Source organism: Oncorhynchus kisutch, linkage group LG6 (genome assembly GCF_002021735.2).
Source record: "Oncorhynchus kisutch isolate 150728-3 linkage group LG6, Okis_V2, whole genome shotgun sequence".
Taxonomy (NCBI): domain Eukaryota; kingdom Metazoa; phylum Chordata; class Actinopteri; order Salmoniformes; family Salmonidae; genus Oncorhynchus; species Oncorhynchus kisutch.
In genome coordinates, this window is record NC_034179.2 from 23,346,149 (window position 1) to 23,372,196 (window position 26,048).

At 41.2% G+C, this 26,048-nt stretch overlaps 1 protein-coding gene and 2 pseudogenes across 8 annotated transcripts in view; all 3 read right to left on the reverse strand.

Moving 5' to 3' along the window:
- LOC109892544 (protocadherin gamma-A5) overlaps window positions 1-17,278 on the reverse strand; it is a 57,662-nt gene extending 40,384 nt beyond the window's left edge. For 2 of the 8 annotated variants that reach the window (XM_031826428.1, XM_020485148.2), the window contains exon 1: window positions 1,585-6,054. In XM_031826428.1, the coding sequence (XP_031682288.1) occupies window positions 1,585-3,990 (2,406 nt within the window). In that variant the 5' untranslated portion in view covers window positions 3,991-6,054. Of the gene's footprint in view, window positions 1-931; window positions 1,046-1,584; window positions 6,055-9,620; window positions 12,218-15,157 lie in introns of those variants that run through there. The other 6 variants (XM_020485154.2, XM_031826432.1, XM_020485150.2 and 3 more) reach the window with 6 other exon arrangements.
- LOC116374366 (protocadherin gamma-A11-like) lies at window positions 6,479-8,978 on the reverse strand (annotated as a pseudogene).
- On the reverse strand, window positions 15,448-25,785 carry LOC109891747 (protocadherin beta-16-like; annotated as a pseudogene).
- Between the last annotated feature and the right edge of the window lie 263 nt (window positions 25,786-26,048).

Here is a 26,048-nt window from a genome sequence, read left to right on the forward strand (position 1 = left end):
TGGAGGATGATGACTTAATGTGGAATGGTAAATCCTGGTTGATGGAACATTTGATATGTTCATTTCTACCGGAGTCTAAATCTTTAACGTTCAACATTGCTATAACAGTCTCTAAAGGTGCGTCTTCGGGTATCGGGTTAGAAAAGGTCATCTAAAACGTCGATCAGTACTTTACTTGTATCTGATAGACGCCCCCGATCTATTGCTTGCACAATTAGTGTATGCTGTTTACTACGCTCAAAATCTAATTGTCCAGTAACTGTAATTTCCCCTGTAAGTGGATCTACACTAAAGCGCCACTAGCATGTGAAAACGAATGCATAATTTGGCCACGTGTCCCTTTACCTGAATGGTAGAACTTACTCACAAAATCACGGTTCTTTTTGGAGAATCTTCGGAGATAGAGGATTTATAAAGCCCAGAACTGAAAACAGGTGCATTGTCAGTTGTATCTAATACTTCTATATATATTTTAACAGTACCGGACTTCTGTGGATTACCACCGTCCACAGCAGTTAACACCAAGGTATGTTGCTCAATCGTTTCACCGTGACAAGCATCGTTGCAAGCACCATCTCTACATATGTTCTTCCCTATGCGTGTGAATGCTGTTTCAGATCACTCGGTAGGAGAGAATATGTTTGAATGGAATTAATTCCGACGTAAGGATCCATAGCATTCTCTAGCGGAAACCTGCCACCGGAAAGAGACCCCTCACTAATCTCTATTCGAATATCTTTATTAGAAAATACTGGAGTATTGTCGTTAATATCTAATATCTCTACGTCAATACGGAGAAGCTCAACGGGATTTTCAATAATTATCTGGAAATGTAATGAACATGGAGCCACTTGGGCACACAGCTCCTCTCTATCAATCCTCTCTTTCACAACCAGAGTCCCTTTGTCCACATTGACACCGACATACTCACGGTTATCCTCCGTAAAAATACGCGCTCGACTTGATTTGAGTCTTTTAACTTCCAACCCTAGGTCCTGAACGATATTCCCCACGAACGAACCAGTCGTCATCTCCTCGTGAAATGGGACAAGGGGATTGTGCGCATGTCACATGCGACTTTAATATCACCCACACTGTATAGGCAGGGACAAAATTACACTCGTGTATGCCTACTGCTGTACCGGTCAACAGCGGCACTAAGCGCATAATGGAGATATTACATGTGTATAGAAAAACGTTTTTTACAATCTACACAGCTTCTATCAGAAATCACAATTCCCGAAAAATCCAAATGACTTTGTCAGCTTCATGGCCTGTTCCACATAGTTGCTCTAAAAGTCAACACATCTCGAAAAGTATCTAACATCATAAAATGTCCCTGTATATATAAATAAACTGTGAATTTGACTTGGCTTATTTTACAAAAACCTACTCAAGTGATCAAATTGTAGTGTAGTATATACGGACAATACATTATAAATGTATGTTCCAGTTGTAAACTTTGAATTGATCATATAGAGGCCAGAGCACACACATGATTGTACGCAGAATATAAACCCAGTCATTCAGATACACATACACATCTGAACAGAGGACGGGATAGGGGGAGGGTGGGTGTCTCACCTTTCCATCGACATCAGCGTCTTCCTGCTTTCTCTCTTCTCGCTGCATTGTCCCCATTCGACTCACATCCACCAGTGTGTTCTGGCTATAAGGCCTCGCAAACCTCACATCACTCATCCTAGAGTCAGTGGTTCCACACACCTCATAGTTGTATACATGCTGTAGGGTTCCCAGGTTTCCATCTTGGTAAACGGGCGGGTAATATGGGATAACGGGAAGATTTGCTGCAGTTTTATAGAATAGTTTTTTCTGTTTCCACCGGTAGATTTTCACGGACATTATAGCAATAATCGAAAAAATGAAAAGCAGTGAAACCACAGCAAGTGCCAAAATTAAATAAAAAGTCAGGTTATCATTATAATCCTTGTCGTGCGCAAAGTCAGGGTATTCTGAGAGTACTTCGGGGAAGCTATTAGCCATCGCTACATTCACGTTGACTGTAGCTGATCGAGAGGGCTGTCCGTTGTCCTCAACTACAATTGTGAGCTTTTGTTTCAGAGTATCTTTATCAGTAACCTGACGTACAGTTCTTATTTCTCCATTCTGTAGGCCCACTTCAAACAACAACCTGTCTGTCGTTTTCTGCAGTTTATATGAGAGCCAGGCGTTCTGTCCAGAGTCCACATCAACAGCCACCACTTTAGTGACAAGATAGCCCACATCTGCTGAACGAGGTACCATTTCAGCCACCATAGCGCCACTAGTCTGTACTGGGTAGAGAACCTGAGGAGGGTTGTCATTCTGGTCCAGGACAAGTACATGCACACTTGCGTTGCCACTGAGAGTAGGAGAACCACCATCATGCGCTCTAATATTGATTTTGAATGCTTTAAGTTGTTCGTAATCGAATGATCTCACCGCATATATAACACCAGTTTCAGCATTAATTGAAACTAAGGAGGAAGCTGGTGCCCCGTTAACCACAGAGTCCTCAAGGATGTAGGAGACGCGTGCGTTCTGGCAACAATCAGCGTCTGATGCTCTTACGGTGAATAATGATACACCTGGTGAATTATTTTCCACTATATTTGTAATATAAGATTCCTTCTCAAATATTGGTGTGTTATCGTTGACGTCAGATACTCGTAAGGTAATAGTCTTGTTACTAGAGAGAGGGGACGAGCCTTCATCTGTGGCAGTTATAGTAACGTTATATTCTGATACTATTTCCCTGTTTAATTCTTCATCTGTCAATAACGTATAGTAATTCCGTAATGATGACCTAATGACAAAGGGGGAATCTTTTGATATGCTACAACGCACCTGTCCATTTTCTCCCGAATCTATGTCTTTAACATTAATCACTGCGATTGTTGTGCCAGGTGGAGAGTTTTCAGAAACAGGATTCGTGAATGATGTTAAAGATATGACAGGTATGTTATCATTCACATCAATTATGTCAATAATCACGGCACAAGAATCAGTGAAGCCGCCATGATCTTTGGCTTCGATGTTTAACTCGTACTTTTGAGCTTTTTCAAAATCTAGATGTCCAAAAACGAAAATCTCACCTGACTGTGCATCGATTCGGAAAAGCCCGTTGTTACTGTCTGCGCTGTACCTGAAAGCAAACGTCACCTCTCCGTTTATGCCTTTATCTGCATCAGTTGCGCTTACTTTAGCCACAGGGCTTCCCTTAGGCGCATTTTCTGGAACTGACGCCCTATACAGCTTTTTGGAAAATACGGGAGTGTTATCGTTTACGTCTAAAACGTGGATATTTATTTTCATCATGCCTGATTTCGGTGGATGGCAACCATCAATTGCGGTTAAAACGAGGGACAATTCCTCATGGCTCTCCCTGTCTACTGGCGACAGCAACATCATGTCTATGTATTTGTTTCCGTCTGCACGAGTTTCCTGTTTCAGAATGAAATGATCAGTGGGTTTCAGAGTGTAGCTCTGTATTGTATTTTCTCCAACATCTGGATCAAATGCGCTATCTAGTAAGAAACGCGCTCCCGGGAGGGCTGACTCGCTAATCTCGATATATATTTCATCTTTGGGAAATGTAGGAGCGTGGTCATTGACATCCATGATTTCTACGGTAACTTCATAAAGCTGAATAGGGTTTTCTAAGATTAGCTCGAAGCTGAAACTACATGGAGAAGTTTGTTTACACAAGAGCTCTCGGTCTATCCTCTCACTCACTGCCAGTGTTCCTTTGTCTGTGTTCAGCTCCACATAGGGACTATTGTCCCCGGCTATGATACGAGCTCGGCCGCTCCTCAGCCTTTTCAGATCAATGCCCAAGTCCTCTGCGACATTACCCACGACCGAGCCTTTCGCCATCTCCTCAGGAATAGAATATCTCACTTGTCCATGGACTATACATCCAAATGAAACGAGGATAAGCCATAGTGACGCATGGCTGTCAGAAGCGCATACCAGATTCCTAGCAGACATTTTATAAAATCCAGTTCATATACTACATAAATGTCCAGACCAACAGAACAACTAATCTACACAGACCAAAGACAACGAAGTAGAAGTATCCAAACGATCTTCAATTAATCACAAAACATGTCGTTCCGCCTGCTTCAGGCGTGTAACTCTGGCGAGTCTGTTTTCTAATATGGCTGAAGCAACTGGCAACCTTCAGATAGAAAGAGCTCACTGATATGGGAGGTGCTTTTTACATTTCACTGGGCCACATTTCACAGTCTGAACCAACAGCGGCACTCACAGACCATTGCAAGGAGCGCACTTCTACTGTACCAAATGACACTACAAACCATTAATTATGTAAATTGTATGGCCTAGTATATCTTCTAGTGTGACACATTTGCTCAAAAAACACGTCAATGTAAGACAATACTGAGAGAGATACACATTAAGGCCTATATGTTGTCATTCCCAGTCAGAACTACTTCTCACTGAAAATAAGTTACATGTAAAAATACACCTAACATTAAACAAAACATTAATTAAGGTTTAGTATCGTTCTGTTATAATAAAACCTGTTAACAGACTTACGGTGCCCTATAAAATAATACGTGAAAGAGGCTATCTGACTGTGTCCGACAGTGTCGCTGTCCACGAGTGGTGGTGCTGAAATGAACAAGACTTGAGGCTCTCTTTGAAAAACATCAGTAAATCAGTTGATAATACACATACAAAGTCCCAATCTAATCTAATTTAAATAAAACCATTTAATTCATACAATTATTAAGCAACATAACACATTGGGCAAATTCACAATTTCAGGGGAATCTGGGAAACTTTTCTCTCTTTGTGCATGTTGGAAAGTATCTGTAGAGATCGAGTCCATTATTAACAAAAGGTCTGGCAAATTTACAGTCACTCTTCCTTGAGTCAGTCGTCATGCACACCTCATAGTTGTACATATGTTGCAGACTCCCTGTCCCTTCGGCGTCTGCGTAACTGGGTGGATAGTATGGAATAACCGGGAGACTAGACTGATACATGCGTGATTGTCTCCACCTATAGATGTTAACTCCATCTTGCGCTTTTACGCGGAACTGGAAATCCTTTATCCGCTCATAGTCCAACGAGCGTCCTGCTTGGATGACTCCACGTTCAGAATGAACTGATACATATTAAGAGACAGACACCCCATTAACCGAGGATTATTTCAAAACCTAAGAAACACGGCCATTCTGTTTCCAGTCTGCGTCACTGGCCCGTAATGATATTATGGAAAGGCCGGGTGAATTGTTTTCACTAAGGAACGCCTCATATGCTCTCTGTTCAAAGATGGGCATGCTGTCGTTCACGTCTGTCACTTTTACGATAAAAGTCCAATTTTTAGATAATCGGGGCACACCCTGATCAGTGGCAGTAATGGTGATGTTTTATTCTGGAGTTGTTTCACGATCTAATGCAGCATCAGTCTGCAAGCTATAGTTATTATTAACGATATCATCATTTTAAACTGGATGCCATCATTGATTAAACAGAGTACTCTGCCGTTGCTCCCCGAATCTAAATCTTGCACTTAATCACAGATATGATTGTCCGTGGTGTAGCATTGTCTTCTACTGAGACCGATGATGACGCCATAGCAATCCTTGGGGTGTTATCATTCACATCTAACACGTCAATAACGATCTTTGCGTTGTCTGTAAGACCACCCCCGTCACTGGCCTGAACATTCAGCAGATCGTTTTTAATAGTCATATTTCCCAATTTGTGTTATTTCTCGGCGTCTGCGTAACTGGGTGGATAGTATGGAATAACCGGGAGACTGATACATGCGTGATTGTCTCCACCTGTAGATGTTAACTGATATTATAACTAATACACACGATATGAAGAGGAACGAGACCACAGCCAAGGCCAAAACTAGATAAGATATCGTACATGTACTTGATAACAACGACAATCCTCCCATGTTAACTTAGCAGATCCACTAAACATATATTGCTGAAAATGCACGGAAGGGGTCAATGCTTTCTGTTGTTAGTGCCAACGATGCCGACAAATGATCCAATGCTCAAGTGTCATATTCAGTTACGCACAATAATGACGCCCTGGGGGAGATGTTACCGGTTAATAAATTAGTAACGTCTCCCCCAGGGCGTCATTAAAGTGCGTAACTGAATATGACAACAGAAAGCATTGAGTAAACGATTAACTGCCAACCGTTTGTGATGTTATCAATTGGAATATACAGTTCTGAATTATAACATCATGCGGGAAAACCACGAGAAAGGACTGAGTTGGTAGCCTATTGTGATGTCATCAATCAGTGTGTCAGTTCACACCGTCAACTGGCTGCATCATACACTGATCAAAGCTGTATTCAAGTATACATATAGTACAGCCTACAACATATGCTATACGTAGTTTTAAATGCATCAATCATCAGGATCATAAATGCTGTAAATAACATAATGTAAGAGCCAGAGCTCAGTATGCCCTTACCTCGTCGGGTGAATCTGCCAACAATGCTCTCTCTCTGTATACATGGGCCAGTGTGTCTCTGCCACTGGCGTCTATGCTCACGAGATTTTGACTGATGGGCCTGATATATTTCATATCACTCTTTTTCGAGTCAGTAGTCATGCACACCTCGTAGTTGTACACGTGTTGAAGAGTCCCTGTCCCCCCGGCGGGGTGGATAATATGGAATAACTGGGAGATTGGAATGGAAGTTACGTGATTGTCTCCACCTGTAGATCTTAACTGATAGTATAACTAATACAGACGAGATGAAGAGGAAAAAGCCAAGGCCAAAACTAGATCAAAAGTCAGGTTGTCATTGTAATCTGTTTCATGAGTAAAGTCAGTGAATTCTGAAAGCACTTCAGGGAAGCTGTCTGCTACCGCCACGTTCACAGTGACTGTAGCTGATCGAGAGTAATGCCCGTTATCCTCCACTACAACAGTGAGCTTTTGTTTCACTGCATCTTTATCAGTGACCTGGCGTATGGTTTTTATTTCTCCATTATGTGAGCCTACATCAAACAGCGCCCTGTCTGTCGCTTTCTGCAGTTTATATGAGAGCCAAGCATTCTGTCCAGAGTCCATATCAACAGCCACCACTTTAGTGACAAGATAGCCCACATCTGCTGAACGAGGCACCATTTCAGCCACCAGAGAGCAACTCGTCTGTACTGGGAAGAGAACCTGAGGCGCGTTATCGTTCTGGTCTTGGATAGAAATGGCCACAGTAACAGTAGCACTGTATAACCGTCTCACGCGGTTATATTAAAATTCAACTGTTTTAGTTGATCATAATCAAATGAGCGCACTGCATGAATAACCCCATTCTCTGAATTGACCGAGACCAGTGAAGAGACCTGTGCCCCATTTATCTCACTGTTCTCCAGGTAGTAGGACAAGCGCGCGTTTTGTCCAGTGTCAGCATCACTCGCCCTGATAGTGAATATGGTACAAATTCCTCGCCCTGATAGTGGGCGAGGCATTTCACTCGCCCTGATAGTGAATACGGTACAAATGCCTCATAGACACAGCGGTCAAAGGCGGGTGGGTTGTCATTGACATCTGTCACTTTCTCTGTCACTGTTTTATTACTGAAGAGAATCGGTGTCCCGTTGTATTCTGAAATCGATTTTCGGTAGAGGATACCATCAGTTACTAAGCTATAATAGTCGGTCATTGACGACTCCATTTTGAAAGGGATGTCTGGGTTTATAGAACAGTGCACCACACCGTTCTTTCCAGCATCTGCATTCTCTGCATTTATCACGGCTACTGTAGTTCCAGGAGGGGAATTCTCTGCTATGGTATTGGAAAAAGACATCAGTTGTATTGTTGGAGAATTATCATTCTCGTCAATAATTCCAATAACAACTTTACATGTATTGGTAAGACCACCATGGTCTCTTGCTTTTACATTTAATTGGTAGTTTTTCACCTTTTCATAATCTAACCGGGCTGACACTGTTATCTCCCCCGTTTCCGCATTCATCTGAAATAGACCATTCGCTTCTCTGCTTACATGGGCAATAGAATATGACACTTTCCCGTACGACCCACTATCAGCATCAGCAGCGCTTACATTTGTTATCAAGGTTCCTATTGGGTAATTTTCTTTGCTATCTGCTTTATAAACAGACTGCAAACGGGGGCATTATCATTGGCATCTATTACAATTACATGGATATGAAGAGTGCCAGATTTTTGAGGATCACCCCCGTCGTTTGCTATAAGCAACATCGTAAATTCCTCCTGTCTCTATCTAACGGATTTTGCAAAATCATCTCGACATATTTCCCGCCGTCAGTTTGGCTATGTAACTCTAGGGTGAAATGATCTACTGGTTTCAGGGTATAGCTTTGGATGCTATTAACGCCCACGTCCTGGTCCTCTGCACTGTCTAACGAGAAGCGAGCTCCAAACACCGCAGACTCGCTAATTTCCAGGTTAAAACTATCTCTCAAAAAGGAAGGGGCATTGTCATTTATATCCCGGACCTCGACTGTTATCCGATACAATTGGATGGGATTTTCGATTATAACCTCAAAACTAAAGCTGCAGGGTGTAGTCTGCTGACAGAGCTCCTCTCTGTCTATTCTCTCTTTCACAACCGGAGTGCCTTCGTCTCTGTTTAGATCAACATACTGACGACTCCCCTTTGTTACAATGCGAGCATTACCAGTAACAAGCCGACTGACCTCCAAACCCAAGTCCTTCGCAATATTACCGACAAAAGATCCCTCTGCCATCTCCTCTAGGATGGAGTAACGTGCTTGTCCTGTCACATTGTCAACCCAGATCACGCAACAAACGATGCACAGTACTTGCCATATGTAACCAAAGCCTTTCCTCCACAGGCTGAGTGGAACATCGAACAAACGCCAAATATCCATTATAATGACTATTGAAGTGGTAAAGTCGTAATTCTAATGACAACCCGATGAATTCCAAAATAAAATATTGCCAATGCCTGCATTTATCCTTCTCGGCTGCAGAGTATAGCAATACTGAGGTAGGGATCACTGCGCAGCCACCCATGAGCCAATAGAATAACGTATTGTTAACCAACAGCGGCTCTCACAGTTAAAAACATGAAAATGCACCGAATTAATAGTGACTATGCCTCTACAAACCTGATCATTCCTCTACAGACACAACCTCCCATAGGACTCTAGTTTAGATCCAGCCCAGAAAGAACCAATAAGACATTTCTATTTTACACGAATGCATGGCATACAGTGGCTGAATATGGATAACCAAACACTGCAAACTCACAAGTACAGCCGCAACAGAAACGACTATTATTTTATTTTGGTCTACGAAGGTGTGCTGTGACAGTCTGAATATTACATTTTATACGAATTGCAATACACAAACTTTGACATGCATGTCATTTTTCTACAACACGATTCGAAAAGCCCAAACATTGTGGATAAGAGCAAACCCCGTGGGTTTAATTCAGGATGAAGACAGGCAAACAAGATGATAAAATGTGATCCTAATAACCTAAATAACCTATACCCGACCTGGGTTCATGCCTATTTAAATAGTTATGTTCTGTGTGTTTGAGTATTTCCAAATATTGTGGCCGAAATACTTATATTTGAAGTTGTAAAATGTCAGCGTCTCACCTGCTCAGGAGAATCCGGGTCATCCAGAAGGCTTTTCTCATTCTGAGAAGGTTGCAAGGTCACTTGGTCTCTGGTCATAGTAGAGCCCGGGTCCATTATTAAAACGTGCTGACTAAAAGGTCTGGCGAATTTACAGTCACTCTTCCTTGTGTCAGTAGTCATGCACACCTCATAGTTGTACACCTGCTGCAGAGTCCCTGTCCCTCCGGCGTCTGAGTAACGGGGTGGATAATATGGAATAACTGGGAGATTGGAATGGAAGTTACGTGATTGTCTCCACCTGTAGATCTTAACCGATATTATAACCACTACACACGAGATGAAGAGGAAAGAGACCACAGCCAAGGCCAAAACTAGATAAAAAGTCAAGTTATCGTTGTAATCCTTGTCATGCATAAAGTCACTGAATTCTGAAAGCACTTCGGGGAAGCTGTCCGCCACTGCCACGTTCACATTGACTGTAGCTGATAGAGAGGGCTGCCCGTTGTCCGCCACTACAACAGTGAGCTTTTGTTTCACAGCATCCTTATCAGTGACCTGACGTATGGTTCTTATTTCTCCATTCTGTAGGCCTATTTCAAACAGCGGCCTGTCTGTCGCCTTCTGCAGTTTATATGAGAGCCAGGCATTCTGTCCAGAGTCCATATCAACAGCCACCACTTTAGTGACAAGATAGCCCACATCTGCTGAACGAGGCACCATTTCAGCCACCAGAGAGCTACTCGTCTGTACTGGGAAGAGAACCTGAGGAGTGTTGTCATTCTGATCTTGAATTATTAACTTTATAGTCACGTTACTGTTAAGTGAAGGGGAGCCTCCATCTTGCGCTTTAACCTGGAATTCAAAAGCTTTGATTTGTTCGTAATCAAAGGATCTCACTGCATAAATCAATCCTGTTTCAGAATTAATCGATATTAAAGATGCAATAGAATTTCCTCCCACCTGCGATTCCTCCAAGAAATAGGAAACCCTGGCATTCTGGCCCCAGTCTTCATCTTTGGCGTGGACCAAACCAATTGACACACCTGGGGAGTTGTTTTCTAATATCCGAGCTGTGTACTCGCTTTTATCGAAAACTGGCACATTGTCGTTCACATCAGAGATTCTTATGCGAAGGGTCTTATTGTGACGTAATGAGGGAAGACCATTGTCCACCGCTGTCACTGTGACGTTATACTCAGACACAACCTCACGGTCTAAAATACTGTTTGTTAGTAAAGTGTAATAGTTCGCTAATGAAGATTTTATCTTAAAGGGAAGAGAATGTTCGATGGAACAATTAACATTACCATTTTGTCCAGAGTCCAAGTCTTTCACGTTAACAATGGCGACAGTTGTCCCCTGGGGAGAGTCCTCGGGGATGGTATTGGAAAAAGATGTCAATGCTATAACGGGGGGATTGTCATTCACATCTATCACTTCAATTACTACTTTGCAAGATTTTGAGAGGCCACCTATGTCCTTGGCAATTACATTAATTTGAAACTGCTTAGTTTTCTCATAGTCAAGTAAACCTGATACTCGTATTTCTCCACTGCTTGGATTTAGTGTGAACACCATAGCATTTTGTTGTGTAAGCTGGTCAATGTAATATTCTAACTGACCATTACTGCCCACATCTGCGTCGGTCGCAATCACTGTTGCTACTAAAGTCCCTTTAGGGGAGTTCTCCAAAACAGAGGCTTTGTATACGGCTTGACTAAAAACCGGAGCATTATCATTGGCATCCAAAACATTCACTTTTATGCTCACAGTCCCTGTTCTCCGCGGATTTCCTCCGTCGGCAGCTGTCAATGTTAGAAACATTTCACCTTCCTCCTCTCTATCTAAAGGACTTTGCAAAACCATCTCCACATATTTACCACCATCAGCAAACGTTTGTTCTTTCAAAGTAAAATGAGTCGAAGGTTTAAGACTGTAGCTTTGCAGGGCATTTAAACCGACATCAGGATCCACGGCACTGCCTAAAATAAATTGAGCTCCAGGCGACGCTACTTCACTGATATTCAGGGTAATTTCCTTATTCGCAAAGGCAGGTGAATTATCGTTGATATCGAGTATTTCCACAGTTATACTAAATAATTCCATTGGATTTTCTAGAACCATTTCGAAGTTGAAGCTACAGGGCGATGCGTGTCCACACAGCTCCTCTCTGTCTATGCGCTGTTTGACGATCAGAATCCCTTTGTCCGCGTTCAGCTCTACACAATCCTTTTCCTCACTAACAATGCGGGCCCGGCCAGATTTTAGTCTTCGGATATCTAGTCCCAAATGCTTTGAGAGATCCCCAATCAAAGACCCTCGTACCATTTCCTCTGGAATCGAATATCGCACCTGGCATCGAACCATATGCGACAAGAGGACACACACAATAATCAATCGTGCTTGCCATTGTGGCGTTCGATTTTGCTTTCCCTCAAACATTTCGGAAAAAACAGCAAAAATATACATTACTGAACAGAAATATTGAGTAGCCTTCTGATGCACAACTCTCTCTTAGTCCATATAAATCAGCTATATTGGTAATCTATCCGTGTTGATTTTCATTCCTGTTTGATTCTAGATATCTTCCCGAATGTTGTATCAGCTCATATGAATCCATCAGACAAGAGGTTCTGTGAATTTGAAGCTTATAACTCGTCTTACTGTCCAACAGCGGCACTCAGAGTCCAGAGTGCAGACTATCATCATGTCGAAATCATACACAGCCAACTAAAGACAGACTGTTTTGTTACACAGTCCATAACTAAGCCTACATCAGCAAATGGAAGACTATTGCACTGTGTATTGTCAGTAAACACTTTTTATAAACACTTTCTTTTTTTAACGAATTTGGAGCACTTACAAGCCTAAGACTTGTCTTTGAATGCAGCACGTTTGATATTTCAGCACCATGGAGAGCGACAGTTCCAACCTGAAACCAACACAATTAGAGCTTCTTCCAGACCAATGCTAAACATGAATACTGTTTCAGGACTTAAAAATGTGTATGCTATAACTGTTTCACCATATATCAATAACTAACAATTGATCACCAGCAAATTTATGTGGCTTCATGTGTTTAACCCTGACTGCAACATTTCATAATTCACAGCCCCCACCAATATACCCAAGTCTGAAATATCTGAAAAGCTGTAGTTAATGTTTTATTCATCAAAGTTGCCAACTTAGTTGCCAACTAGGGGTGAAACTGGCCTCCCACAGAGCGAGGTCAGAGGTCATCACAGGATGAGACAGACAGTGTGTCAAAGCAGTGAAGCATGAAGCCGTCTATCCCACAGCACAACTTCCACATGTTCCCCAAAACAACCTACACACGTCCTGCTGCAGGCTTACACATCCTTGAGACATCAAGGCTTGTCTTTACCACAGTCTAACAATCACCGGCAGGCATGATAGTCTAGGGTCCTCTGCACTAGAATATCACTGTCACATTCATACACCTCTTCCAATATCACAATTGAAATTGCATTACCAGATCATTATACAAAATATGTACTTTGATGAATAAAACATTAACTACAGCTTTTCAGATATTTCAGACTTGGGTATATTGGTTGGTGCTGTTAATTATGAAATGTTGCAGTCAGGGTTAAACACATGAAGCCACATATATTTGCTGGTGATCAACGAGATCAGATGCCACATAATTCAATTAATAAGAAATATATTTGAGCAGGGATGGAAGGCTGTGGATTTAAAAAATAATAATTATCCCGACCTACTTTAGAATTGCGTGGCAGTGCTGAGCAGAGTTGTCATACTGCAGTATGTGTGTATGTGTGTCTGCAGTGCTGAGCTGTGTGAAGTTCAGCGTGAAGTATACTTTGTGTTACTGGTCAATTGTGTGTGAGTGATTTTGCATTGTGGGCCACTACTGGGATGTCTTTTCAGTACAATGTTCTGTGTGTAACTGGTGAGAAATACGATGGACTGCTGTGTTGTGTGCTTAATGACAAGTTGTGTTCGTACTGCTTTGTGTGTTACTGTGTGAGCAGTGTGCTTGAGATGGTCAATGGCCAATGTTGAAGGAACTGAGGGAACCACTGAGTTTAACATCAGATAGACATGTAATCATGAAAAGGGTTACACAGTAAGGCCTGTACAATGACCTGCTATTGTGTAGGCCTACATAGCAACTGCACGAGCCACCCATTTCATTGGGAGACCCTAATTTGCATCTGTGTCTACAAGTAAAGAAGAAGAAAATATGTTTTTTACCTTCAGATGTCCAAATGGTGGTTCAATGGGAGAGGGTAAAAAGACAAGAAACAAATGAAAGAAGAGTGTTAAAAACAAAATACAGGTTTATAGGCACTTACAAGAAGAATGACCTATAGCAGAATTGTGTTATACATATATGGTTATCTCTTTCAGACCCCTATAAGAAGCCACATTACTACTGTAAAAAAAGCCATTACAAAAGTATGTGTTCCTGACAAATAATACAAATAGCTGGATATTTCTCTCCATTGGGTCTAAAGCTGTAGTCTTGAGCCACTTTTAAGCCAAAGTGTCACTTTTCTGTGTATGCTTTACACAGAGGAGTGCAAGAGAAGGCTGGTCCTGACTGGCATATAGACTTGGATGGAACATGTTCTTCATTAGAGACTTGGAAGCTGCCAGTATGACCCTGGGGTGACCTCAGGGAAAACAGGCTGACCTTTTTACACTAGCTTTATCATGATGTGATGCCAGGGTCAACAGTCTAGTCTCTTCACATAGCCCAAAATAACAGGCTAGCCTCTTCACATTGCCATTTCCACCTCTGGGTGAGACATTAAACTCTGGGTGATTCTGCTCAAGACCAGAGTTGAAAAGTCTGCCCACGGGTGACAAATTCAGGTTTTCTTTAAGACCATAGAAATGTGCACAGCTATCATCAGCAAGATCTTCCTGAAAATAAAAGGCATTAACACAGTTAGATGTTAAAGATGTCTTTAGCATTTAGCTTCCTTTAAAACGTTTCTGACATAGCTTAGTCCCTAATGTTTTCATTGCAGAACAAATACTGCTGCATGAGTCCGAAAATGTCTCCTGATTTGCATTCTTAAAAATCTAAATGTGAGACAATTGTATCCATCTCCAGAATGAGTTAACTTTACCCTAAAGGCTTTGAGCCTCTTCTGACCCAAGGCCAAAGTGAAAATCTGGTAATATGGAATGACGGGATGACCCAGGGGTCGCCCAGGTGTCCAATGATGGGTCAAAGGATGCAACAGCCAAGGAGCATGAATGCAACAGCCAAGGAGCATTGCTTTCAGTAATCATTGACCTGTGTTTCACCGCTCATCTTCCCCACTGTCGCAAGCAAAGAGCCTTGTCTACCTCTACCTGGGAGCATGGTTCTATTTGACCCAATTCTCATGGTGTTATACCTGTGATCCCACCTCTTGCTCATGGATGAAGGAATTCTAGTATGGATCATCACACACAGTTGAAACTACTGGAAGGAGACCAAACAAATACATTTCCTCTCTCCCACCCTTTATCTACACCAGTATCACACATGTCATTGACATAACTTTTTTCATTACCATAGTCAAAAATGTTGATTCAATGTCAGTTGCTTCACCGGTTTCATCTGGACTTCTCTTTAGTGCAAGACCAGCCAGCAGTGCACTGTCATTGTAAGATCTGACACATTTGAAGTCCCTGGTGCGTGAGCCCGTTGTCAGGTATGCCTCATAATTATTACTACGTAGTGTTCCTACGTAGTGTTCCTATATCGTCAGATTCAGAAACGTCCCGTTGTGCCCTGATCTCTGCTGTGGAGACCAATAGTGAAAAGTCGCGGATCAGTTAACTTCACGATCTGATATAAAAGTCAGGCGTTCTGTCCAGAGTCAGCATCCACAGCTATCACATTGGAAACCAGGGAACACACCAGAGCAGCTATGGGGACCATCTCGGTCATCAAAGAGTTCCCTGCTGGAGCAGGGTATAATATCGGGGGAGAGTCATCATTCTCAGCTGTTATGAAGACACTCACAGCCACATTACTGCTGAGTGGAGGAGAACCATTGTCTCTGGCTACAACCTGGTCTTTGAAGCTCCTAAACTGCTCATGATCAAATGCTCTCACAGCACGGATCACCCCCGTGTCTCCGTTGATGGTTAAAATGAGTACACCGAAACACCGTTGATCTCACTGGGCAATAGAGAATAGACCACTGTACCGTTCTGTCTCCAGTCTGGACCTCTGGCAGTAACAGAACACATAGAGGAGCCAGGCTTGTTATTTTCAGTCACATAGGCGCTGTAGGATTGTTCTTCAAACACAGGTGGGTTGTCATTCACGTCTGACACAGATACACGAATAGTCTTTGAGGAGGATAAGGGTGGAGAGCCCTCGTCAGTGGCAGTGATAGTTCAAATATATTCTGATATTATCTCACGGTCTAATTTAGAGTTATAGTTTTTAATCAAAGGTTTTAGTTTGAAAGGAATATTATGTTGAATGGAGCAGCGGACCTGTCTATTTCCCTCAGTCTTCATCATGTACATTAATGATGCCACCTCTGTGCCAGGTAACACGTTCTCAGGGATGGGATTTTTCAAAGATTTAAGAATATCACATTGTATCGCATTGTAATTTCTTACTGTGATTTCAACAATTACGTTTGTCATGGAAACTAAACCAGATCCATCTTTCGCCTGGATAAGCATTTCATAATATGTTTCCAATTCAAAACCTATTAGTCCAATTACTCTGATATTTCCAGTATCCTTTTGACTTTATAGGCGTCTTGACTAAATAGTGGAATATTATCGTTTGCATCCAACACAGTGACGTGTATCACTACAGTTCCAGATCTCTGTGGAGTTCCACCATCAACCGCAGTAAGTAACAACGTCACCTCCTGCTGTTGTTCTCGATCCAATTCCTTCTCTAACATCAACTCGCCATATTTACCACCGACTGTATTTGTACGAACAGCCAAAACAAAATGTGCATTCCTCTCGAGCGTATAGCTTTGAACTGCGTTTAATCCGATGTCCTCATCATGGGCTTCATCTAGGAAAAAACGTTGCCCTTTATCCGCTGATTCTCTAATTTCTAATTCTATGTGGTCACTAGGAAAGACCAGTGAATTGTCATTTATATTCTGAATTTGAACAGTAATACGGTGTAACTCTAAAGGATTTTCAAGTGCGAGCTCGTATTTCAAAGTACACGAAACCTTGGACCGCACAGCTCTATCTATTGTTTCAGCGATAATCAAATCCCCCGGGTTAGCATTGATATCACAGTAGCGTGTTCTGCTGCCATCCATGTCTAAACGAGCTTCACGCGCCAACAGCCTCTTAGCATCCAACCCGAAATCCTTTGCTATATTTCCGACCACAGATCCACGTATCTCCTCCCGAATAGAATAGCTCACATCTCCGTGGCTCGTGTTCAGTTTTAACAGAGAAAGGAGAGTCACACAGAGTATTGAATCAGAGAAAAGGTTGTGTCCCATCTTCGAGGTAATCCTACTGAAATGCTGCATAGTCTGGTTGTTCTTGATGAAAACATATTTAAATAAAATAATATAGGTTGTACAGCAGTAGGCTAAACGAAGAGAAGAGACGCAGCGCCAACAACCAGATTATCCTGTGAAATTATTATGTCACGCAGAGGGTGTTTTCTTGCTTTGAATATTACGGTTGTGGGAGGAGAGGCTGAGGAGAGATATATCTGTTCACGCCTGGTGTATAGCGACACACTGAGTATTTATATCAACACTGCCGTTACTGACTGTAAAAAAGGGGGGTGGATTTGAGGCTCAAAATGTTTAGAAACCCATTTTTCTATGTCTGACAGTTGATGAAATAAGCGATAGTCTACACTTCACACGCTTTAGGCTATATTATAGTAAACAATCAAAGACAGAGGTAGCCTATACGGTAGTCTGCTATCATAAAATCCGATATTGAACTACAGAAGACTTCGCAAGACGTTGGAAAACATCACAAAGAATTGCAAAAACAGCAGCAGAGTATTAACAAACAAACAAACATCACACTAAATCAAATCCGTAAAATTGAGTTCAGGCACATGCACATTCATCAGATGCACACACTTCCTCTCCCAGACCCCACATGCATGTGTGTCTGAGCACACACACCTCACTCCCCTTCTTGGCTTCCACTGCAACCCCCACGGGAACCTTTCCCCAAGAGAATATTTCCCCACTGGAACCACACCTGTTGGCATTCTCACAAACAATCACAGCATTGTTTCAATAATATATAGAACTTCTCGCAGCTCTAGTATATAATGCTTTTTTGATGCCTGTGGCAGCACAATGGCCAAACGATATATTGCATGTGAGGCTCTTGATCATATCTTTGATAATGACACTGGTGAGGAGAAGAGAGACCTTGTTAAACTTTGACACAAAGTAGTCTGTGATGAATAGCACAATATGTTTCATCTGAGTATTTGTTATAGTCAGAATAATCCGTATATTATGCTTTTTTTTTTAACTCAAAAACGAGTTGTATGAGCTCAGGTCAATGAGGCCTACAGGCCATAAATAGAAAATAGAAGTTCAAAACGTGTAATGTTCACAATAACTTAAGTTGATAAAAAATCTAACACAACATTATGTGATCATATATGGATTATTATGGATTTATAATCAGCTATAGCAGGGCGGTTTTCGATAATCATGGATTTATCGGTGGTGACCGTGTTACCTAGCCTCAGTGCAGTGGGCAGCTGGGAGGAGGTGCTCTTGTTCTCCATGGACTTCACAGTGTCCCAGAACTTTTTGGAGTTAGCGCTACAGGATGCAAATTTCTGCCTGAAGAAGCTGGCCTTTGACTGCGTGTATTGGTTCCTGACTTCCCTGAACAGTTGCATATCGCGGGGACTCTTCGATGCTATTGCAGTCTGCCACAGGATGTTTTTGTGCAGGATCTCTTAAACCTCTTAAACCTTGCGTCGACACTAGACGAAAAAAGACAGAAAGACACTTTTGGCAAATATTTAGAGCCTACCCATTTCAAGTTTCAAAATGTCCAGAAATGGTTAAAAACATTAAAAAGTGGGCGCTGACTCAAAATATTTTCATGGACAAAGTTATCATAAGAGAGAGGAGCAAAACCAATGGCAGAAAGTAAGCACACTGGAACAGTTTACTACATTTATTGAATTAAGTCGAGGCTAAACAAGCCTACCATGCTTTAAATGCTTATGAGCCTTAAGTGGATATTCAAACTGCACATTTCAATTTGGTAACTCAGCAAATTACATCAGACCACTGTTATCTTACCTCATCACAATCTTCTGCATTGTTCTGAGTAATTGTACTTTCTCCAATAGGCTCAACTTGTCTCTTCATTGTAAGATCAGCAGGCAGCGTGCTGTCATTGTAAGATCTTACAAACTTGAAGTCACTGGTACGTGTACCCGCTGTCATTTATGCATCCACCTCTGCATAGTTGGGAGGGAAATATGCACTGGGAATGGCGACTCCTCCATCAAACAACATTCTAGGCTTTCTCCTATGGCAGAACCTAATGGCCAGGATGACAATAATGAAAGTTAGGAAAAAAGTGGTGAAAGAAACCAGTGCGATGATCAAATGGGAAGTTAGTTTGAAACTATCCTCAGAAGACATGTCTTTCAGTTCTGGAACTTCAGCCAAGTTATCTGATATTAGTAAATATACATCACAGGTTGTAGAGAGAGAGGATCCAAGCTGATAACGAACAACCCATTATCATTAACTGATATCACAAGGTTCTGCTTCATACGGTCAGATTCAGAAATGTCCCACTATGCCCTGATCTCTCCACTGTGGAAACCAATAGTGAAAAGTCCCAGATAATTCGATTTCACTATCTGATATGAAAGCCAGGCGTTCTGTCCAGAGTCAGCATCAACAGCTATCACATTGGAAACCAGGGAACACACCAGAGCAGCTTTAAGGACCATCTCGGTCATCAAGAAGTTCCCTGCTGGAGCAGGGTATAATATCTGGGGAGAGTTATCATTCTCATCTGTTATGAAGACACTCACAGTCACGTTACTGCTGAGTGGAGGAGAATCATTGTCTCTGGCTACAACGTGGACGTTGAAGATCCTAAACGGCTCATAATCAAATTATCGAACAGCTTGGATCCGCCCGTGTCTCCATTAATGGATAACAATGAGGACCCCGGAACACCGTTGATCTCACTGGGCAATAGAGAATAGACCCCTGTACCGTTCTGTCTCCAGTCTGGGCCTCTGGCAGTAACAGAACACATAGAGGAGCCAGGCTTGTTATTTTCAGTCACATAGGTGCTGTAGGATTGTTCTTCAAAGACAGGTGGGTTGTCATTCATGTCTGACACAGATAAATTAATAGTCTTTGGGAAGGATAAGGGTGGAGACCCCTCGTCAGTGGCAGTGATAGTTAAGTTAAAATCTGATACTATTTCACGAACTAATTCGATTGTAGTTAGCAGAGAGTAATAGTTTCTCATTGAGGGGTTTTAGTTTAAAAGGAACATTCTGTTGAATGGAGCAGCTGACTTGTCTATTTCCCTCAGTCTTCATTCTGTACATTTAATGATGCCCACCTTTGTGGATGGGATTTCTAAGCGATTTGATAAATATGTTTGGTGCATTGTCATTCACATGTGTGATTTCGATAATAACATTACAATTTAAGGCTGACCCAAACCATCTTCTGCCTGTACTCTTATTTCATAATATGTTTCCTCTTCAAAGTCAATGGGGCCAATTATGTTTATTTCCCCGGTTGTCTTGTTCTTAGAAAACAGCTTCCCAGCTTTGTTACTTATACGTCTGAGTTCATAGGTCACCTCATCATTAGGTCCCTCATCTGCATAAGTAGCCGTCACTGTACTCGCTACTGTGCCTAAAGGATAATTTTCCGGTAGACTGACCTTGTAAACGTTCCGAGTAAAAACTGGAATATTATCATTAGCATCTAGAACAGTGACATGTATAACTACAGTACCAGATCTCTGTGTAGTCCCACCATCAACCGCAGTAAGTAACAATGTCACCTCCTGCTGTTGTTCTCGATCTAACTCCTTCTCTACAACTAACTCACTGTATTTTCCACCATCTGGGTTTGAATGAACAACCAAAACAAATTGTTTGCGTTTTATCCTATATTTATCCTAACTGCGTTTTATCCTATATCGGCATCATGAGCCTCACTCAGAAGGAAGCGCGTTCATCTACCAACAGACTCTTGGATTTGTAATTGAACTCGTTTTTTTTTTAGAAATGAAGCCTCGTAAAACTATAAGGTCCCATGAGATTTAGGGTAGACTGTTTCAATAAAAAGTGTGAGCGTGATTGCCCCGCTGGGAAGTAAAACAGATATAGCATACAAATGGGATTAATGTGTTATTCAATTTCAAACATTACTTACAAAATATATCTAGTTATACTTAAGTATTAGGGGGATATTTTTTTTTAAAACTGATAGGTCGAGAATGAGCACTGTCCCACTGAAAAATACGCTTCTCGGTGGCGCTGTCCATCTGTGTGGTTCTGAAACACTACTGGCGTAGCTTCCTCGGAATTGAACATGATGGATATGTATTTTCAATGTGTGAATCTATTGATTTAAGTCACAGTCATTTTTACTGAAACGGAATATATTAAAATAATAGAAAAACTTGAATTTAGCAGGAAAAAAGACCTCGGATACAGTGCTGTAAAGGAGAACATGCCACATTGATATTACTGAGTAGTAGTGAGAAGATGTGTCTTACACATTATTGAATGTCAGTTTAGGGGTGAACAAGGTGCCTATATGCACCAGTAGGCTACAGACGGAATAGAATATGTAGCCTGATTTGAATGTTCTAGTTTGTTTCTCATGATACAAAATAACAGCCTAGAATAATACATACATTCAAGCTAATAGAAGAACAGTAGATGCCGCCAATGACCAATAATAAACACATTCAAGCTAATAGAAGAACAGTAGATTCCGCCAATGACCAATAATAAACACATTCAGGCTAATAGAAGTACAGTAGATGCCGCCAATGACCAATAATAAATACATTCAGGCTAATAGAAGTACAGTAGATGCCGCCAATGACCAATAATAAATACATTCAGGCCAAAAGAAGAACAGTAGTTAGTCTTCTGATGACTTAATTTTGCTCCAAACTGCCATACCACATTTTTTATTTTGTTATTTAGCAGAAGCTCTTATCCAGAGCGACTTATAGGATAAATCAGGGTTAACTGCCTTCAAGGGCACATCGACAGATTGTTCATCTAGTCGATTTGGTGATTCGAACCTGCAACCTTTTTGTAACTGGCCCAATGCTCTTAATACTAGAACCCAAACCATATGTTGCTGACATACCTGCTAATAAAACATAGGGTAATGCATTTCAGATTTGCACGTTTGCTATTAGACAAACTGCAAATGAGTAACATCTCATCTGAAAACCATGTTACCATTCCCATAAATCCTAAATAAAGGCATCCCACTGGGCACACACTGGTTGAATCAACTTTGTTTCCACGTCATTTCAGTGATATTAGGTTGAACCAATGTGTAATAGATATTGAATTGACGTCTGTGTTCAGTGCAGTGGGTAACCTCAAAGTCTCCTGCAGTGTTGATACTCCTGCAGTGTTGATAAGTTATCTGGGCTCCTCTTCAGTGTCTGATCAGCCTGCAGCGTGCTGTCATGTTATAATATGCAATCTGTCAGGTTATAGCTCATCTGTATTTACCAGAGAATAATAGTTTTTGATTGAGGGGTTTAGTTTGAAAGGAACATTTTGTTGAATGGAGCAGGGGACCTGCCTATTTCCCTATACATTAATAATGCCCACCTCTGTGCCAGGTAACACATTTTCAGGGATGGGATTGGTCAGAGATGTCCAATGTATCAGCGGGGAATTGTAATTGACAACTGTAATTTCTACGACTATATTGGCAAATGACCTCAATCCTGAGGCATATTTGGCATGGATACTTATTTCATAAATGGACTCTTTCGAAGTCCATCCGTCCAGCTAGACTGATGTCTCCCATTTTTCAGGTCAAGATAAAATAATGTATTAAATTCCACTGAGATGGGTCCAAAACCGTGCATATCTTCCCCATTTGCTCCCTCATCTGCATCTGTTGCTGTCAGAGTAATAACTAATGAACCGAATTGAGAATTGTCGGCCACACTGACCTTATAGACGTCCTGGCTAAGTACTGGAATATTATAATTTGCATCTAGAATAGTAACGGGTATAAATAACTACAGTGCACACACATGATAACACAAGCACTTTACACACACATACACATGGATTTTGTATTGTAGATACAGTATGTGGTAGTTGCCTGAGGGAACACACTTAATGGGTTGTGGAAAGTGTTATGAAATGTAATGTCATGTAACATTTTGTAATTGTATAACTGCCTTAAAACTTCTTATGGCTGGGGGGCAGTATTGAGTAGCTTGGATGAGTAAGTTGCCCAAAGTAAACAGCCTGCTCCTCAGTCTTAGTTTCTAATATATGCATATCATCATTACTATTGGATAGGAAACACTCTAAAGTTTCTACAACTGTTTGAATGATGTCTGTGAGTATAACATAACTCATATGGCAGGCAAAATCCTGAGGAGAAATCAAAACAGGAAGTGAGAAATCTGAGCTTGGTATGTATTCACCACAGTTCCCATTGACATCCCCTTGAGATATTAATGATGTTGCACTTCCTAGGACTTCCACTAGATGTCAACCATCTATAGACATTTGAATGAGACTTCTACTGTGTTGTGGGACTGAATGAGAGCAGAATGTATCAGGTGTCTGGCAGTCAGCCATTTTCTGATCACGCGCATTCCTCATGGTATCCACTTGCGTTCCATTGCTCATCAAGACACAAAGGAATACTCCGGTTGGAACTTTATTGAAGCTATATGTTAAAAACATCCTAATGAATGATTCTGTACTTAGTTTAAAATGTTTCTTCGACCTATAATATAACTTTTATACGTTTTTGTCCGACGTAACGCTGACCAGAATGAGCATTTGGATATGTTTACTAAACACGCTAACAAAAGGAGGTATTTGGACATACAGTGCCTTGCGAAAGTATTCGGCCCCCTTGAACTTTGCGACCTTTTGCCACATTTCAGGCTTCAAACATAAAGATATAAAACTGTATTTTTTTGTGAATTTGCAGTGGTCTGATACTCCTTCCATTTCAATATTATCGCTTGCACAGTGCTCCTTGGGATGTTTAAAGCTTGGGAAATCTTTTTGTATCCAAATCCAGCTTTAAACTTCTTCACAACAGTATATCGGTCCTGCCTGGTGTGTTCCTTGTTCTTCATGATGCTCTCTGCGCTTTTAACGGACCTCTGAGACTATCACAGTGCAGGTGCATTTATACGGAGACTTGATTACACACAGGTGGATTGTATTTATCATCATTAGTCATTTAGGTCAACATTGGATCATTCAGAGATCCTCACTGAACTTCTGGAGAGAGTTTGCTGCACTGAAAGTAAAGGGGCTGAATAATTTTGCACGCCCAATTTTTCAGTTTTTGATTTGTTAAAAAAGTTTGAAATATCCAATAAATGTCGTTCTACTTCATGATTGTGTCCCACTTGTTGTTGATTCTTCACAAAAAAATACAGTTTTATATCTTTATGTTTGAAGCCTGAAATGTGGCAAAAGGTCGCAAAGTTCAAGGGGGCCGAATACTTTCGCAAGGCACTGTAAATAACGGACATTATCGAACAAAACAAACATTTATTGTGGACCTGGGATTCCTGGAGTGCTTTCTGATGAAGATCCTCAAAGGTAAGGGAATATTTATCATGTAATTTCTTGTTTCGGTTGACACCAACATGGCGGCTATTTTGACTATTTTTCTGAGCGCCGTCTCAGATTATTGCATGGTTTGCTTATTCCATAAAGTTTTTTAAAATCAGACACAGCGGTTGCATTAAGGAGAGGTCTATCTATAATTACATGTGTATAACTTGTATTATCACCTACAGTTATGATGAGTATTTCTGTTGAATGATGTGGCTATGCAAAATCACTGGATGTTTTTGGAACTAGTGAATGTAACGCACCAATGTAAACTTATATTTTGATATAAATATGAACTATATCAAACAAAACATACATGTATTGTGTAACATGAAGTCCTATGAGTGTCATCTGATGAAGATCATTAAAGGTTAGTGATACATTTTATCTCTATTTGTGCTTTTTGTGACTGCTATCTTTGGCTAGAAAAAATGGCTGTGTTTATTGTCGTTTGGTGGTGACCTAACATAATCGTTTGTGGTGCTTTGCTGTAAAGCATATTTGAAATCGGACACTGTGGTGGGATTAACAACAAGAACCTTTAAAATGGTATAAAATACATGTATGTTTGAGGAATTTTAATTATGAGATTTTTGATGTTTTGAATTTGGCGCCCTGCACTTTCACTGGCTGTTGTAATATCATCCCGGTAACGGGATGTCAGCCCAAATGAATGTAGCTGGATCCCAGGAAGAGTAGTGGCTGCCTTGGCAGAAGCTAATTGGGATCCTTAATCAATACAAAATACAGTTCCAGATTTCTGTGTTGTACCACCATCAACAGCAGTAAGTAATAATGTCACCTCCTGCTGTTGTGCTTGGTATGGTTCTTACTCTAACACTAACTCACCATCTTTTTCAGCACCAGGTTTGGTATGAACAGCCAGAATAAAATGGTTTTCCCTTTATAGTGTGTAGTTCTGAACAGCTTTCAGTCCCATATCCCCATAGTGAGCCTGATTAACCGCAAAACGAGTACCTTTAACGGCTGATCTCAAATGTAACGCTATCCTCCCCAAATTGTGCAGCATTGTCACTCATATTTTGAACCCAAAGATCTATGTTATGTAATTCTAAAGGATTCTCCAGAACAATTTCATATTTTTGAGCATGAAATCCTCCCACCGCAAAGCTGCTCCCTTTCTACGACGAACACATCACCAGTATACAGATTGATTTCACAATAGCGTTTGCTGCTCCTATCCTTATCTAAGCAAACTTTCCTATAGAACAGCTTTTTAGCATCCAGATCCAGATCCTTGGCTATATTTCCGATCACAAATCCGCGTTTCAGCTCCTCCTGAACATAACTGGTGCGCAGGAAGAAGATAAACAAAGCCAGGCAGAACATTGAAGCAGAGAATGACAATCCTCTGTATTCCATCAACAGAGAACACAACTTCATCCAAATAGGCCAAATTAGAAAAAATACAGTACTATCGAACAAAATAAATGTTTGCGACCAGTAGATCAAAATGTACCACGTTAAAATGTTAGTCCTCCCTGGAAATTGCATCAATGGGCGGAGAGATGGATTTGAAAGCTACTGCTGGTAAATAGCGACACTACATGTAGTTTCACAAAACTGCAGAAAATTGTTTGCAAGGCTCTCAA